Consider the following 17884-nt stretch of genomic DNA (forward strand, 5'->3'; position numbering starts at 1 on the left):
AAGTAGTGATAGAGTCTGTAATTGGTAACTAAGATACCCCTAAAATGCTCAGTCATTAGGAGATGATAGTAATTTTGGCCTGCTTTGTTTCCATCACTGTTTATGTAAAGGCTAGAATTGCTCAGCAACAATACATATGCAAATACTGTGCAAGTGCCACATAGCAAAATTAATGACCGTCTACAATATGCTAGTTTGACTTTGATTTTGATTTCTAGCTTTTATGGAGATTTTATTTCATTTTTTTCCTAAGGTTTGCATTTATTGGGAGAGCTGATTTAAAAGTATGCTCTGAATAATTATAAAAGCATGGGATGACTTCGAAAACACAGTTTTCTTTAGCATAGTGAAGAGACTGGTTTTGTAGTGAATACATTGTATGTCTTTCAATTGACATGGAACACTCTACTAACTTTTTAAGATAACAAAGATATTATTAATAAATAGCCCATGCAAGAACAGTCGTTACATTCTTTTGATGTTGTTTAAAGTATTACTAGTGCTGAAATATTTTGCCAACATGAATTATTTCTTTTTCAAAGTTACAGCTTTGGACTTTACTATCTTTCAGGTTTTGCTCGTAATCTGTCAGAAGGCAATAATGCTAATTACACAGAGTACGTTGCCACCAGATGGTATCGGTCCCCAGAACTCTTACTTGGGTGAGTTACCATCCCAAAATAGAATGACATTTCCACATCTGCTGATTCTATTGTCATTTGCTTTGAGTTCATCTATGGAAAATAAGAACTTCAGTTAATTAAATGTGTCAGTTACATATTGCAGTATAACAAACTACCTAAAACTTAATGGTATGAAACAAGCACTTTTTTGTTTGCTCACAATTCTGGGTGTGGGGGAATCACCAGTTTGAGTTCAGCTGGGTGGTTCTTCTGCTGGTCTCTCTTGGAGTCACTCATGAAGTTATAGTCAGCTGGTAGGTCATCTGGGAGCTGGTTAGTTTAGGGGTCTCAGCTGGATCACACCGTCTCTGATCCCTGGAAACTTATCCTCCAGTAAGCTAGTCCAAGTTTCTAAATGTGATAGTTGGAGAATTCTGTGCTATAAGAGGGTAAGCCCCAAAGCAACAGTAGCTTTCAAGCCTTTTTTTGTATGACTTTTGCCTCGTTGGCCAAAGCATGTTGCATGACCAACCCCTGATTCATGGTATGGAGAAATAAATTCCACCTCTTGATGGGGCAAGTGGCAGAGCCATATTATAAAATGGTGTATGTATGGAAATGGAAGAAATTAATTGTAGCCAACTTTGCTAATAAACGTCCACATTAAGAATGTGAATATCCACACAGTTTGACATTCTGGCTTATCTATTTGTTCATTTATTAATTCATCAAATACTTATCAAGTATCTCTTAGGTCCAACCACTTTGCCAGGCACATGGAGTAAATATTGAACCAGACTGAGCACAGTGGCTCACGCCTGTAATCCCAGCACTTTGGGAGGCCAAAGCCAGCAGATCGCTTGAGCTCAGGAGTTCAAGACCAGCCTGGGCAACATGGTGAAACCCCGTCTCTACAAAAAAATACAAAAATTAGCCAGGCATGGTGATACCTGCCTGTAGTCCCATCTACTCGGGAGGCTAAGGCAGGAGAGTCACTTGAGTCCAGGAGGCGGAGGTCGCAGTGAGCTGATATCCCACCACTGCACTCCAACAGAGTAAGACATCAGAGCAAGACTCCATCACACACACAAAAAACCCCCAAAAAACAAAAAAATGAACCAATTGCCATTTTTGTTCTGAACAGTGTAAATCAGTGTAAAACAGTGTTTGATGATAAATGGCTATTCAAAGTGGCACTGCATTGATGATTTTCTCAGTAACATCTCTACATTCATCTACTTTGTGGCCACGCTTTAACTTTCAATGCTCTTTCATTCATCTGTTAACACCAGAAAAAGGTCTTCTGATAAGGTTCTTTTCTTTTTAGTACATTTTAACTTTAAAGCCTAAGAAGGAGCCTATAGTTCTCATTAATAATTCTCTACCTACCCTAGTTGTAGGATTATTTTCCCTAGATTGTATTTCCTTCTTTGGGACCACCCAAAAACAGATAATTTATACTCCACAAATAGATATAGTGATAATGATGACAAGTGTGCAAATTGTAGGTCTCATTTCTTTTCTTTAGCGTGCCGTACGTGTATCTGGGGGACATGAGGAATTTAATTTTTAAAAATGTTTTTTATATAATAGCAATATAAGTTTCTGGATTTTTTTTCTGAAGAGCATGATGACGACATGTTTAAGTTACTCACTGAGGGTTTATTTTGATCTTAAGTACTTATTTTCCAGTGTCTACCAACCATCTAGTAGTAATTCTTGATTCATTGCTGACCTAAAGCCTGTAAGAATCATTGACATTAGTTTTTGAAAGCTTTACTATTTTTTTTTAATCAAAAGCTTGCTTTGTCCTGAAAAACAAAGGTGCTTAGTCACTTTATTATCTCTTCCATTGTGTGGGCAGAGTTTAGAGTTTTTATGCTAATTTTTAATCTTAGGATTGATTTTCTTTGTGTTTGTCTATATTTCTTCCGTGTACCTTTTGGACTCATTGGGATGCATAGTCCATTTTCTTTTGGGAGAATTGAATTTACTGGACACTTTACCAATGGAGAAATGAGTATGAAGTAGATCATTCTTAGAACCCTATCTGAGGACTCAAGTGTAGTAGAAGGGCTTGTTATAATATGGTGTTGTAACATGGCCCCAAAAGTTTATTTTGAGGACAGCCTTATTGTGAATCTTCAGAGAGTATTTGCTGCTTAATAATACCTGTAGAAAAACTGGAGTTATGTTTAGAGATGTGTGGTAGCTGCTAAAAGTATGGGGACAATGTAACTAAATTAGTGCTAAAATGAATATTGCTAATTAAGTGATTGTCAAGTACTAGTTGAAGAGCCGTATTTGTAAAAATCCTTCTGAAATCAGATATTTGGTTATACATTAAGAATTTAAATTTTATATATTCTCAAGGCTGTGTCCTTGACATTCAGAATCATTCCAGCTGCATAAATTATTCAAATCAGATGACAAGAAAAATAGCTTGTAGTGAGTATGTGGAAATTTTCCATAAGTTTCTCCACCTAGCACAATGGAACAAATTTTCTCTTTCTCAAACAGATACGAAAGAAAGATCAATATCTTGCCCTGCCCAGCAAACTTACCAAAAAGATTTAAATGAGGTTTCCTTGTGTGGTTCTTAGGTTGATATGGGAAGGAAATGAGATAAATGAAATATTGACTTATTATTGCAATGATTTGTTATCCTAGAAATTCGTTCTGTATAATGTTAACAGTCCTTTGATTTAAAAGTTTTATTTCACTACTATATCATTTTAGCATTCCAAAATTTCTTACATATTCTTTTTCAGATATTTTCTTTTGGCTTTCCCTTCTTAAAGCTTGGATTATTTATGTTGGAAATGTGTGTGAGCGTGCACGCGTGTGTGTGTGGTTTCTTAATTTGCTATAAAGTTAGCACTCTAAATATAAAGCTGTTTTGAGGATACCTAGATTTTTATATGCAACCTCCATTTGTTAATAACAGCAACACTCCTAAAGCCCTCTGGTAAACTCACACCCTAAAAGAAGCTATAAACCCCTAAGTAAACTGGAAAATGTTTTAAGGGAAATAGCTGCCATAAAGCTCTATATACATAGGTTACATATGTTATATCCAAATAAATAATACAGTAGATCTTAGTACAATCTTAGTCATCAGAAACTGTGATGCTGAGTAATGGAAGGTTAAATAATATTCAGTGTTAAGGAAACACATAAGTCAGTACATAGTAAATTTTAATAGACTGAACTCATAAAATGGATAAGATGTATCTTTTTGACATTTAGAGAGCTAAAGCATAATTATTTGTCTTAGAAAATACAATTATTTGGAAGCATTTCATTCCCCTAGTGAGGTGTTACTTGCCAGATATGTATACTGTATTAGGGTTTATTAAGCCGTTCACATTTAAGATATATATTTATATCTATTTATGTGAATAAATTTCAAATTAGTGTATACTAACTAAATTGTTATTAAATTGATGGCTTTATTAGCATAGGTTTATTCACTTGTGTTCTGATGATTTGCTTTTCAGCCTTCTTTTCACATGGAACTTTTTTTTTTTTTTTTTTTAATTATACTTTAGGTTTTAGGGTACATGTGCACAATGTGCAGGTTTGTTACATATGTATCCATGTGCCATGTTGATTTCCTGTACCCATTAACTTGTCATTTAGCATTAGGTATATCTCCTAATGCTGTCCCTCCCCCCTCCCTCCACCCCACAACAGTCCCCGGAGTGTGATGTTAGGGGGAACATCACATGGAACTTTTTAATTTCATAAATATACAAGTGTGCTGCACATTATAAATTTGTTCACAATAATTTGGAAATTATCAAAACATTATATTTTTTCAGTTGCCAGAATAATCTCTTCCTTTATTTTTCAGCGCTCCCTATGGAAAGTCCGTAGACATGTGGTCGGTGGGCTGTATTCTTGGGGAGCTTAGCGATGGACAGCCTTTATTTCCTGGAGAAAGTGAAATTGACCAACTTTTTACTATTCAGAAGGTGCTAGGACCACTTCCATCTGAGCAGATGAAGCTTTTCTACAGTAATCCTCGCTTCCATGGGCTCCGGGTAAGAGGTTTTGCTGAAACCCAAAATGGAATCAATACTGCAGCATTTGAGTATTGTTCATTGCACAATGGAATGCTAATCTATCCTTTGAATACTATTTCCTTTCCCATTACAGTGTTTATAATCCCTATTATAGTATTTTATTTCCGAATTTTTTAATAGTACTTGTGAATTTAAAAAGTGGTTAGAATTCAAATTCTAATCTTTTTTCTAATTTTTAAGTTGCAGTTTTTCAAAATCTTTTTTAGTGTATACATTTTTACACGCTAAACTTTGGTTATCTTAGACTGTTTCTTTATCCAAAATATTAAGCATCCCCCAAATATACCAAATGTATGAATGTTGAGCAAACATATTTGTAGTGATTTGAGGAGAGTCCTGAAAACTTGGATTCCCCAGATTTGAAGGTTCTTGTTTTAGTAGATGTTTCTGGTCCACTGACAGTGAAACATCAAATCTTCTTTTCAAATTAGTGTATTGTCTTGGGGCCGTATGTGGTGGCTCACTCCTGTAATCCCAGCACTTTGGGAGGCAAAGTTGGGTGGATCACTTAAGGCCAGGAGTTCGAGACCAGCCTGGCCAACTTTGTGAAACCCCATCTCTACAAAAAATACAAAAATTAGCCGGGCATGGAGGCTCACACCTGTAGTCCCAGCTACTCGGGAGGCAGAGGCGGGAGAATTGCTTGAACCCAAGAGACAGAGGTTCCAGTGAGCAGACATCATGCCACTGCACTCCAGCCTGGGTGACAGAGTGAGATTCTGTCTCAAAAAACAGCAACAACAACTAGTGTATTGTCTTGGGCAGCCTTTCCTAGACTTGACAACTTTGTACAAAACTTTTCTGAGAATATGCGAAATAGTGTCTTAGAAAGTATAAACTTTCCCCAAATGAGGAGGAGTCACCTTATTAGAGTGCCCAGTGAGTTAGAGGCTACTTCTTCCATCTACCCCAAAAGCAACTTTTTAAGTTTTCAGCCAGTTTTTTTTTTTTAATTATTTAAGTTCTAGGGTACATGTGCACAACATACAGGTTTGTTACATATGTATACATGTGCCATGTTGGTGTGCTGTACCCATTAACTTGTCATTTACATTAGGTATATCTCCTAATGCTATTTTCCCCCCTCCCCCACCCCACAACAGGCCCCAGCGTGTGATGTTCCCCTTCCTGTGTCCAAGTGTTCTCATTTGTTCAATTCCCACCTATGAGTGAGAACATGCGGTGTTTGGTTTTCTGTCCTTGCGATGGTTTGCTGAGAATGAGGGTTTCCAGCTTCATCCATGTCCCTACAGAGGACATGAACTCATCCTTTTTTATGGCTGCATAGTATTCCATGGTGTATATGTGCCACATTTTCTTAATCCAGTCTATCATTGATGGACATTTGGGTTGGTTCCAAGTCTTTGCTATTGTGAATAGTGCCGCAATAAACATATGTGTGCATGTGTCTTTATAGCAGCATGATTTATAATCCTTTATATACCCAGTAATGGGATGGCTGGGTCAAATGGTATTTCTAGCTCTAGATCCTTAAGGAATCACCACACTGTCTTACACAATGGTTGAACTAGTTTACAGTCCCACCAACAGTGTAAAAGTGTTCCTATTTCTCCACATCCTCTCCAGCACCTGTTGTTTCCTGACTTTTTAATGATGGCCATTCTAACTGGTGTGAGATAGTATCTCATTGTGGTTTTGATTTGCATTTCTCTGATGGCCAGTGATGATGAGCATTTTTTCATGTGTCTGTTGGTTGCATAAATGTCTTCTTTTGAGAAGTGTCTGTTCATATCCTTCGCCCACTTTTTGATGGGGTTGTTTGATTTTTTCTTGTAAATTTAAGTCCTTTGTAGATTCTGGATATTAGCCCTTTGTCAGATGGGTAGATTGTAAAAATTTTCTCCCATTCTGTAGGTTGCCTGTTCACTCTGATGGTAGTTTCTTTTGCTGTGCAGAAGCTCTTTAGTTTAATGAGATCCCATTTGTCAATTTTGGCTTTTGTTGCCATTGCTTTTGGTGTTTTAGACATGAAGTCCTTGCCCATGCCTGTGTCCTGAATGGTATTGCCTAGGTTTTTATGGTTTTAGGTCTAACATTAAGTCTTTAATCCATCTTCAGCCACTTTTTTGGGCCAACATGGCAATTGCTGATCATTGAGGGAACTACAAAATAATCTCCCCACCATTTCCTTCCTTTCTCTGAAATGCATAATTCTCAAACCATGTTACCTTGCCATTTACAAAGCACTTTGTTTTTTTCTTTTGACTTTCTGGCCTCCAGTTAATTTCCCTTTAGAGACCACCACTGCTCAAACGTGAGTGCCCAACCGTCCAGATCCTTCTAGGCTCAGTGAATGTGGGTGAAATGAATGGACAGAGGCATGCCAGTATCTCTTTTATCTCCTGCTTTTTGTCTCTCTTTCACCTGTCTGAGTTACCTCAGGCAAGTTTGTCGTTTCTCCTTTATTTTTGCTTTGATAAGCCAGAAATTTGCCAGATATGACCACTAATTGGGGTACCAACAGCATATGTCGTTCAGCAGGTTAGCTCAACATTTTTTAACATTTGTCATACTAGGTGTTGGGAATATGACGATAAATAGGATTTGTCCCCAGTCTAGAAGAAAGAAAAATCTATTATACTCAAAAATAAAGTTAGTCATAATTAATGAATTGCATTTTCACTGAGAATCAATCTAAACTCCTTGCCGTAGCCTATGAGACCTTGCCTGACCTCATCTCGTACCTATCTCCATTCCCTCCATTCTCCAGATTCTCAGCACACTTGCCTTTTTTGTTCTTTGGCTTCCATAAACATTCCAGGGTTTTTCTAGTTTCATAAACTTGGGACCCATGGCTGCTTCTCCTGGCAAGGTGCTTCCCTCGTGTGATCCCTTCTCATTCTGTCAATCTCAAAGAGTGCCCCTTTCTCTGGCCACCCAACATACCATCCTCACCTCCATCCTAGTCTTTCTCTCCCACAGCATCCTTTTTCTGTCATAGAACTTACCACAGTATGGAATTATTTTGTCTGTTTCTTTACTTGTTAATTGTTGACTATCTAGTCCTCCCACACTAGAATATAAGTTTCTCAAGGGCAGAAATCAACTGTTTTATCACATCACAGATGTGTTTCCAGCATTTAACACAGAAACTACCATATCCAGTAAGTACTGACTACATATCTGAGAAATGATTAACCAGTCTGTGGCATCAGCATTCAAGCTCAACTGTATTTCTTTTCTCTCCATCTCTCATGCTTCTTTTACCCTTTTGCCTTTACCTAACCTTTGACCACCACCCCCAGATAGATCCCCCGATCTTTCTCTTTTCACTTTAGCCTTCTCACATTTCTCAAACCACACAATTCTCTTTTTTGTTTAGAAACCTCTACAAGGTTACTGATAAAGTTTAAAGTCTTTAGGGTAGCTTTAAAAACCCTTTCGTAGTTCTCCAGCCTCATTTCTGCCTCCCCTCTGGCCCAGTGTATGCTCTTTGGCCACATTGAACCTCTCACCATTTCCTTGACATATTGCTTTTATAGTCTGCATTTCCATCTCTATAATGCTCCCAACACTCACTGCTCTTTCTTCTCCTCCTTCTTCCTCCCCTAGGCTCAGGCCAAATGTCCTCCCTCCATGAAGACCTTCTAGACTATTCAAGGGGAAACTGGTGACCCTATAACACTCTGGTCATACCTCTTTTGTAGCACCCATTGCATTCTCCTTTAAGTAGCTGTTTGCAAATATGTATCCTTACTGGACTGAGGAAATGAACTGTTATGTTCACTATTATATTTGCAACACACCTAGGATAGTGCCTGCCAGGCTGAATAGTGTTGAATGATAAATATTTGACCTCAGGATTTTAACATTAACTGCTGGAACATTAAGCCTGGTTTGCTGGCTGACTTGTTCTTGGCCTGGTTAATGAGGCTCTATGCTGGATTCTCTGAAGAGAGTTTAAACAGATCTGACATGCTGCTTGGCCTTAATAACTTACAAACTAGCTGAAGAATTAAGACTTTCATCCATGAAATAATTAGAAAACAATACAATTTATAAGAAAGCGTGGTATATAATAAAGTACTGCATTGTTTACCTCATTGTACGGTTTTCTAATGTATCTCCATATGGTTTAGACCATGAGAGTGTCAAATATTCTGGAAAGTTAGAAATCATCATTGGGGATTCATTAGAGAATGCTTTATGAAGCATTTGACATTTGAAATGGATATTGAAGAACGAGGAGCATTTGGATTAGATAGGCCACACAAAGGATATCTCTTTCTCATTTGTCTGTGGTCCTGTTTGTTCATAGTCTTCTTCCCTAAACTGTATTGTCTATAAAATTCTAGACAGCACGTGATAATGCTGCTTACAAACATCCTTCAGGGAAATTGCTGCCTCCATCACACTTTGACTTTTATAAACCTTAATACTTTACGTTTTAGTCTGAAAGTGTTTGTGGTGTTTTAACTAAATTAGTTTAATCTCTTTGGAGGATTGACAGTATCTTTTGAGGAAGAAATTTTCTTTCATGATGTTATTTGAAAATGTCTATGACAGATAGCTAAGCACATGGGACATGTAAACTGCATCTGCTGTGCACCATGGACTCACCAGTAACCAGTCCAGTGTGATGTGCATTTGGATTTAGTTGTGCAGAGACAGGAAAATCTACAAGATGTTGCTATAGTGGTTTGCATTATTGGGCTAAAGTAACAATTGTTGCCCCATAGTGTAGGGCCTAGGCTCTGGAGTTAGACTGCTGGGGTTCAAGGCCTGGCTCCATATTTACTATTTTGAATGATGCCAGGAAGTTATTTCACCATCTCGTGCCTCTGTTTCTTCTCGTGTAAAATGATGATAACCAAAAGACTGCCTGATTGGATTGGTGTAAAGATGAAATATTATTTGTAAAATGTCTAGACCAGAACCTCACACATAGTGCTCAGCAAAGAGGCATTCTCATTGGATTGGATTGGATTGGCCAAGTGATTCAGAAAGAGACAAGACTGATTGAGATATACTTTAAACTTCTATGCATGAATTTTGGCTATTTGTTGAATTATTTCATATTAGAATGGTAGGTCTCATTCAAACGCATGTAAATTAATTCTTTGAAATTAGGAGTTTGCTTGGTCATTTTTTATTGTAATATTTCTAATACCTTTTGACTTTCAGCATTAATTTTCTTATCACTGAAATTTCACTCCTAGAAAAAATAAGGGGGTGTCTGGTAGCATAAGATAGACCTCGCAAAATATTAACATGTACTGGTATAGGGTCTTTTGTCACAGCATGGTAGGTGTCTTTCTCTTTGGGCTGATATTTAATGCCCCAGTAACATCAAAGGGAACCTCTCTACTTCCGTTAGGAGAGGCACCTAGGTTTAGAAAGAGTGTGGGTTTGGATCACAAGACTGGGTGCAAATACTAGTTCTACTGCTGTTTAATTATGTAACTTGCCTTGAACCAGTTATTTGAACTTTCTGATTGTCACCTTCTTCATCTCTAAAATAAGAATAATATATCCAAAATGCCTCGCATAACATCACTTCCCTCAGAAATCAGTTTTAGGTTATTGCCTGTGCATCTGTATTGAGTTCATGTTATTCTTTCTACTCCTCTATCTGGAAGGTGCTGTCCTAGTTTTCTCTGTCTTCACATTTTTCATATTTTTCAAAACCAAGTTCACATATTACCTGTGGGTTCTTTCTTCCACATCCATAAACCATCTTGGTCTTTCCTTTCTCTGAGCTTCAATTAGAATTTAGGGTTGCACAGTTTAACATTGATTGCTTTCCCAACCAGACAGCAGATTCCTCAAGAGCAGGGTTTGGGTCTTACCTGTATTTTTTGTCTCCTGCTATCCAGAGCATGGTGTGGAGATGATGTCATAATCACTCCTTAAATATCTTGTTTGAAATTTCACTGTATAATTAGTCCTCCCATTTACTTATTTAGCATGTTTAGGGATTTCAGTACTTAGAAATGCTTGTATGTTGGTATAGAGGAAATAATGTATGGAAGCAGACTAGCCCTGACATTTGGAAGGGAGTACATGGCATCGGGCTCTGCCAGTCACATTACCCAATACTTTAACATCCACTAGATATTGCAGAATGTGAGTTGGCAGAGGAAAGAACAAAAAGCACATCTAAATAAACTTGACCCCTTCCCCTCATTTTATTTAAAAATGCATTTGTTAATCTAGGAACCTGTTTGTCTTCGGTTCCAACTTTAAAAAAGGAAGAATTTGAAAACAGGTCATTATAAGAGCATATTAAAAGCGATGACAGAATGTGTGTCTGAATTCACTGTCTACTTCTGTGACCTTTTAGGTACTGGCCACTTACTTTCTCTCTATTTTTACTTCTATGTTTTCAAGAGTAAATAGTATGTTGTTGTTAAAAAGCTATAAGGATTCTATCTGATGTCTTATCATATCCTTTCTGCTAGACCCTCAATTACTATCAGTAATTAAGAATCATGTGTATAAGCAGACAAATTATGTATACACTGTATTAGAACTGAATTGTTTATAATCAGATGATATTCTATTTTACTACATAATTAGTTCAAATTTTTATATTTTAGTTTGTTTCACATACCTTAGTATTGTCTGCCTAGATTTAAGTATCATCTTTCACCTGTGAGTTTTCCTATTATTTGACACCCAGTCGTATTAATCCATATAAAAATACATAGATGGCCGGGTGTGGTGGCTCACGCCTGTAATCCCAGCACTTTGGGAGGCTGAGGCGGGCAGATCGCAAGGTCAGTTCGAGGCCAGCCTGGCCAACATAGTAAAACCCCATCTCTACTAAAAATACAAAAAATTAGCCGGGCATGGTGGCAGGTGCCTGTAATCCCAGCTACTCAGTAGGCTGAAGCAGGAGAATCACATGAACCCAGGAGGCAGAGGTTGCAGTGAGCCCAGATCGCACCATTGCATTCCAGCCCAGGCAACAGCATGAAACTCCGTCTCAAAAAAAAAAAAAAAAAAAAAAAATACATAGACAACAAAAGTAATATACAAGTATGAATTTTACTGGGACTGGCATTTTTGCTTATCTGCTCCCTTCTGCAACACTCACAAGCACGTGCACACACATGTCCTTCCCCAAACGTTAACATTCCCTTTGTGTGTGTCTCACAGTTTCCAGCTGTTAACCATCCTCAGTCCTTGGAAAGAAGATACCTTGGAATTTTGAATAGTGTTCTACTTGACCTAATGAAGGTAAGGCAAATTGATATTATCTCTATAAAATGTCTTTTGGTTTGTGGATTCTTTTGTGTCTACATGTGACCATAGCCTGCTTTTATGAATGAAATTTTAGGAGATGTGGAATGGCAAATAATGGGGAACTATGTCATATTAAAAGGCATGTAACTTATTTAAAATTACAATGGGATCTGGTATTGTCACAGTCCATCTAGACAGAATCATGAGATCCCTAAATGACATCCTTAAAATGGACAGAATAATAAAAATCTGTTAGCACGCAAGAGCTGTTCAAGCATAAGGTTTTAAAACAAATCTTAAAATCAATGTTGAAAGAAGAAATTCAACGATTTTTTTCTGACATGGTATTTGAAGCCTCCCATCACCTACACAGATTTGATCAGTGAATCTAATTTTTCTCTTTTTCTAACTTGGCCTCTTCTCTCCCAGACTCTTTCTGGCTCTACTTTAGACATATCAGGATCATTGCTAATGCTGTGGCCTGAGTGTTCTTTCTTATGCTACCCTCCCTGTCCAGAAGTCTTCCTGCTCTATACTCTAAAAGCATTCTCAAATTTCTTTATTCAAGTTTATTTTTTTTTCTCCAGTAGACAGTCGGCTCCTTGAGTGGGAACTGTTTTTCATATTTCTCCAGCTTTCACTGCAGCCAAAAGTGCATAAGCAAGTGTTGGTTGTTTGATAGTAGACCTTCAAAGAACACTTATTAATGGATCAATTTTATTTTATGCCCAGTCAGTCAACTGTCAAAATCAGTAGAGGTTACACTGTGCATAGAGCCTTTAAAAGGCATACTTAGCACAGTTGGAAATTTCTGAGTGGCATTCTCAGAACTTTGCCGTGCTTTAAACTATGTTAATCTGTGTTCCAGGGAACATACTGTACATAGAGGTGTGGGGGTGGAGGTGGGGGAGGAGGGTGTGACGTTTCGGAAAGGCCACATACCATACAACCTTTTGTAGAGATGCACAATATTCATTAATCTATAAAGGCTTTCAGAAATATCACAATAAAGAAGCATTTCTGTCTTACCCAATATTTTCCAAATTTAATTAAATACTGAATACTGTTTTTCATAAATCTCTAAAGCTCTAGTGTTCTTCTGAACACAGATTGAGAAATGCTACTGGCAAAAAAGAACCCTCAAAGCCTTTTGTTTAATTAGGCATAAATTATCCCTTAAATCAGGTAGGTTTTGTCAATACACTTTTTCACACAGTCAATCCTCATGGATTCGGACCTCAATAATTTGGTAACTTCTAAAATGTGAATAGAATAAAGTAGGAACATAGAATTAAATACAATTTCATGTTTTCTGCCTTTCATCTTTCTTTAGTTAAAAATAATTGAATGTTTTTGTTAAATCATTACCAAATATAATTGCCAAGCATCAGTGTGGTACCTGATTAAAAGCTAGCACAAATAAAAGTAGAAAGATTACCTGAATCATCCTGTGCTTCTGCCAGTTTAGAAGTTAAACATTCAAATTCCTATTTATTTAATATCTTTATCATCAGATTTCTTTAAGTAAATATTTTTATTGACATGTCCTTTCAGAAGATGTGCAAATTATATCTATATGTCAGTTACTTTCTATAATGTAAACATATTAGTGTAACTCTACCCAGATGGAGATAGAGAAAATTACTAACACCCTGGAAGCCTTCTTATGCCCCCTTCCAGGCTTTATGCCACCGCACTCCCCTCAGAAACCAGTTCTGACTTCTGTCACCAAAGATTAGTATTGCCTTGTTATTATCAAATGTTATATAAATAGAATCATTCCTTTTGTTTTTTAGCTTTTTTTGAAAATGAATTTGAAAAATGAAAAATACCAATTATCCCTTCTTTGAATATTTCAAAGAGAAATATTCTCTTTGCCATTCTCTAAAGCTGCTGTGTTAATTTTGTCCACATGTAAGTACCTAAAATGGCCATCTCATCCTGTCAGCCAATTTAGTGGGGGTACAAGTCACCAGAATTAATTCAAGCCCCTAATAACCTTAAGACTAGCTGTAGTCATTATATTGGCTCTATTTTAGTCTTAAAAAACATTTTCCCTCCAAATACTGAACTTAAAAGTTTATGAAACTTTTAAAAAAATGTAAAAGAAGAAACTTTAAAACCAAAAAAATTAGAATTGGGGCTCTTTGCTGATACAGAATTTTTTTTTTTTTTTTTTTTGAGACAGAGTTTCACTCTTGTGCAGACTGGAGTGCAATGGCACGATCTCGGCTCACTGCAACCTCCACCTCCCAGGTTCAGGCGATTCTCCTCCCTCAGCCTCCTGAGTAGCTGGGATTACTGGCATGAGCCACCACGCCTGGCTAATTTTGTATTTTTAGTAGAGACGGGTTTTCACCATGCTGGTCAGGCTGGTCTCGAACTCCTGACCTCAGATGATCCTCCCGCCTAGGCCTCCCAAAGTGCTGGGATTACAGGCGTGAGCCACCACACCCGGCCCCGAATTATTTCTTAAGATCTTATGTCAAGTGGGAAGAAAGCTAAATTCAGGCAATTATGTGTATACTACTATGTGGGTAAAATAAAAGGAACAGATAGAGATATGTATAGAGAATATCTATGGAAGGATGCCCAAGAAACTGGTAACCTGGGCTGCCTCCAGAAAAGGGAACTGGGTATCTGGGGGATAAGAGAAAGATTAAGAATGTATATTCTTTCAAGTGAATATCTACTTAATTAAAAGTATACTTTAAATTTTTTAATTATATTGTAAAAGTGATTTTGATTAATGATAAGTACAGGGTACAAAACTGTGTGTATATTTTGTAAAAGAAAATATGTATATAGGATATTCAAAAAAGCGTTGGGATCATATATACCAAGAGGAAAATGATGAGATTATAGGTGATTTAGATAGTCTTTTTTTTTTTAATTTCCTGAACTGTGTTTACTTGATATTCTGCAATGACTGTGTATTTCTTTTATAAGGAAAAAAATAAGGTTTTTATTAGAACTTAAATCTGACTTTGTAATGTTCTTAACAATCCTAAATTTTATTTCCTAAGAATTTACTGAAGTTGGACCCAGCTGACAGATACTTGACAGAACAGTGTTTGAATCACCCTACATTTCAAACCCAGAGACTTCTGGATCGTTCTCCTTCAAGGTCAGCAAAAAGAAAACCTTACCATGTGGAAAGCAGCACATTGTCTAATAGGTAAATATTCCCTTTTAAGGAAATACAGATGCAGTGTTGGTCTTACAAGTAGGTGGAGGAGGTGGCTGCTTAAATGATGCAATTAGAGAAAAGAAGGAAAGCCCTCTTTATTCAAAAATATCTTCCTTATGCTTATTGCATGATTCAGAACCACAATTAAGGAGTTGTGTGGGTCTTAAAGACTTTCTTATCTTTAGTATATGATGGAAACCTATGCATTCCCTGGGAAAGGTAGCATTGGGTTAGCAACTAAGGGGGTTTACAGCCTCAAGAGCTAGAATATTCTGTGTGAATGAGACCTATCGGTGATACCCGGAGGAAGAAAGATGGGTGAAGGCAAGGAGATTCCTGGAGAGAGAAGAGGATGCCAAACACAGATGGTGGATGGAAATGTACCTAGTGTAATCTTTGTGACTGGACCAAGTAGGTCTGGCTCTACAGAGAGGTCTTGTGTTTTTATTGCTCTTGTCTTTTAATCACTGAGTTGAGAAATTAATTTTTCATAAGAATAAGAATATGGAAATAGTAAAGTCAGTGATTAAAATTGTTGCTCTTTAAATATAATTTTTCAGCATAATTTTTTCAAAGCCTGTTTCCTGAAAAACACACACACAGGATTTGGGCCATACAATCAGGTTCTTTCAGACCTGACATTCCTCAGTTCTGTTGGTTGCATGTCCAGGAGGACAGTGTCCTAGTCATGGTCTCCCTGTTTTCCTTTATCTCCCAAGAGGCTGATCTTGTCATCTGGGGTCGTTGGATTATGGAAGATAGGAAATAGTTTCTCTCATCTACTATTACAAGATAAATAGAAAACAATGATTCTTTATTTTTATTTTTTAGTTTTTTTAGAGCCAGGGCCTTTGCTGTGTCGCCTAGGCTGGAGAGCAGTGGCATGATCATAACTCACTGCAGCCTTGAACTCCCAGGCTCAAGCAACCCTCCCACCTCATCCTCCTGAGTAGCTGGGACTATAGGAGCATGCCATCATGCCTGGCTAATTTTTTTAATTTTCTGTAGAGATGGGGTCTCACTGTGTTGCTCAGGAGGGTCTCAAACTCCTGGCCTCAAACAGTCCTCCTGCCTCAGTCTCCCCATGTGCTGGAGTTACAGGCATGAGCCATAGCATCTGGCTGAAAACAATAATTCCTAATATGAAGTTTTTTTAATATAAATTTTCTTCCCACCCCCAATCTCAAATTTTCCATCCATATAGAACCATTGTTCTTTTTTGAGACAGGGTCTTGCTCTATTGCTCAGGCTGGAATGCAGTGGTGCGATCATGGCCCACTGCAGCCTCTGCCTTCCTGGCAAGTGATCCTCCCACCTTAGCCTCCTGAGTAGCTGGGACAACAGGCATGTGCCACCATGGCTGGCTAATTTTTTTATCTTTTGTAGAGAATTCCTGGGCTCAAGCGATTGGCCTGCCTCAGCCTTCCAAAGTGCTGGGACTACAGGTGTGAGCCACCACACCCGGCCAATCAATTGTTCTTAATAGATCAGATTTTTGAAAGCTCAAGATCTGGTACTATTTAGGTCTGGGAAAGCATCCATAAATTGATGATGACCATTTATCATATGTTTTCTCTGCTTAACTGTGATAGTGTAATTGTGTTTTAGGGCTGTTTACTCTTCTTGAAAATGACTGGTTTCAGTTTGTTTCCCCTCACGTCTTATAGACCATTCTTAGCTGGCTTTCTTTGTTTGTTGCCATGAAATTTTTAGGACACTAAGTCAAGGAATAGTAGTCATCATTTGGTTGCTCCTTTGCATTTAGGAGGTGCAAATTAGTCCTGTGTCTTCTTTGGGGTTACTCTCAGTTCAGGTGCTTTTATCTCCCTTCTACCTTGTCTCTTAGCTCCTTTAGTTTACACCGAAAAATTATCCCAATGATATAAAGTTCAGTAGACTGATAATAAGTTTTTGATTTGTGCTATAGTGATTAGTGATGTAACCCATACTGTGAAAAGAGGCTGTGTATTTGTCCTCTAGTGACTCACTTGAGAGAGAGAGAGTTCTTGGAATTAACCAGTGGGGACCTGAGGCTCTCCTCGGGAACTTCTTTAGGGATCTGTTAAGGAGGATGTGCTTGGTAATGATGTTTTCAGCAGATACAGAAGATATAATTTGTATGGGTCCTTGAGGAGTCCTCCCAAGTCCCCTTTTGAAATAGAGGAGAATAGAAATTACAAGTAAATTTAAAATCTCTGGAAGAATTCATTTTCAGGTCTTGACACTGTATTGAATATATTAAAGAAAAAGTCCTAAATGCTTTTTCTAGGAATGATCTTACCACATTTTACATGTATCTGAGGGCTTTTGCTCCACACTGGTCTATGGTCCATACTTATTCCATGGAAGCTTTTTTTGTTAGAGACATTAATTCTAGCTTGAATCTCAACACAAACGATGGCTCCCTAAGACTTCTCAGGACCGTTTTAGAGATGCTCACAGCACCATATCACATTGGTTGCCACATACAAACTCCCCTACCTTGTCTCCAGAGACACAAACTTGCTGTTGCATACCTTGTCTTCTAAATTTTTTCTCTCTAGGAGAGGCAGTGGACTCTTGTGTTACTTAGCCCCTGGCTATCTCCCTCAGGCTCTCCTGAGGTTCTGCTCACCATGGACGCAGTGCAATGGTGCATCAGCTGCCCCACACTGCCACTCTCCTGGTCCTGCACCAGCCTTCTCCATCAAAATGTAGCTTTGCACCTTCGACATTTGCTTTTAAAACTTAAATCGTTATCCATCCACCCATCCATTCTGCAACCATTTAAGAAG

The 17884-nt window shown here is 37.8% G+C and overlaps 1 protein-coding gene across 1 annotated transcript in view; it reads left to right on the forward strand.

The window, feature by feature from the left end:
- The window catches only part of CDKL5 (cyclin dependent kinase like 5), a 233767-nt gene that overhangs the window by 163242 nt on the left and 52641 nt on the right, over positions 1 to 17884 (forward strand). The window contains exons 8-11 of the mRNA XM_055269087.2: positions 572 to 662; positions 4480 to 4669; positions 11834 to 11914; positions 14947 to 15098. Coding sequence (XP_055125062.1) covers positions 572 to 662; positions 4480 to 4669; positions 11834 to 11914; positions 14947 to 15098 — 514 coding nt within the window. The remainder of the gene's footprint in view (positions 1 to 571; positions 663 to 4479; positions 4670 to 11833; positions 11915 to 14946; positions 15099 to 17884) is intronic.

The sequence above is a fragment of the Symphalangus syndactylus genome, chromosome X, assembly GCF_028878055.3.
Source record: "Symphalangus syndactylus isolate Jambi chromosome X, NHGRI_mSymSyn1-v2.1_pri, whole genome shotgun sequence".
NCBI lineage: Eukaryota > Metazoa > Chordata > Mammalia > Primates > Hylobatidae > Symphalangus > Symphalangus syndactylus.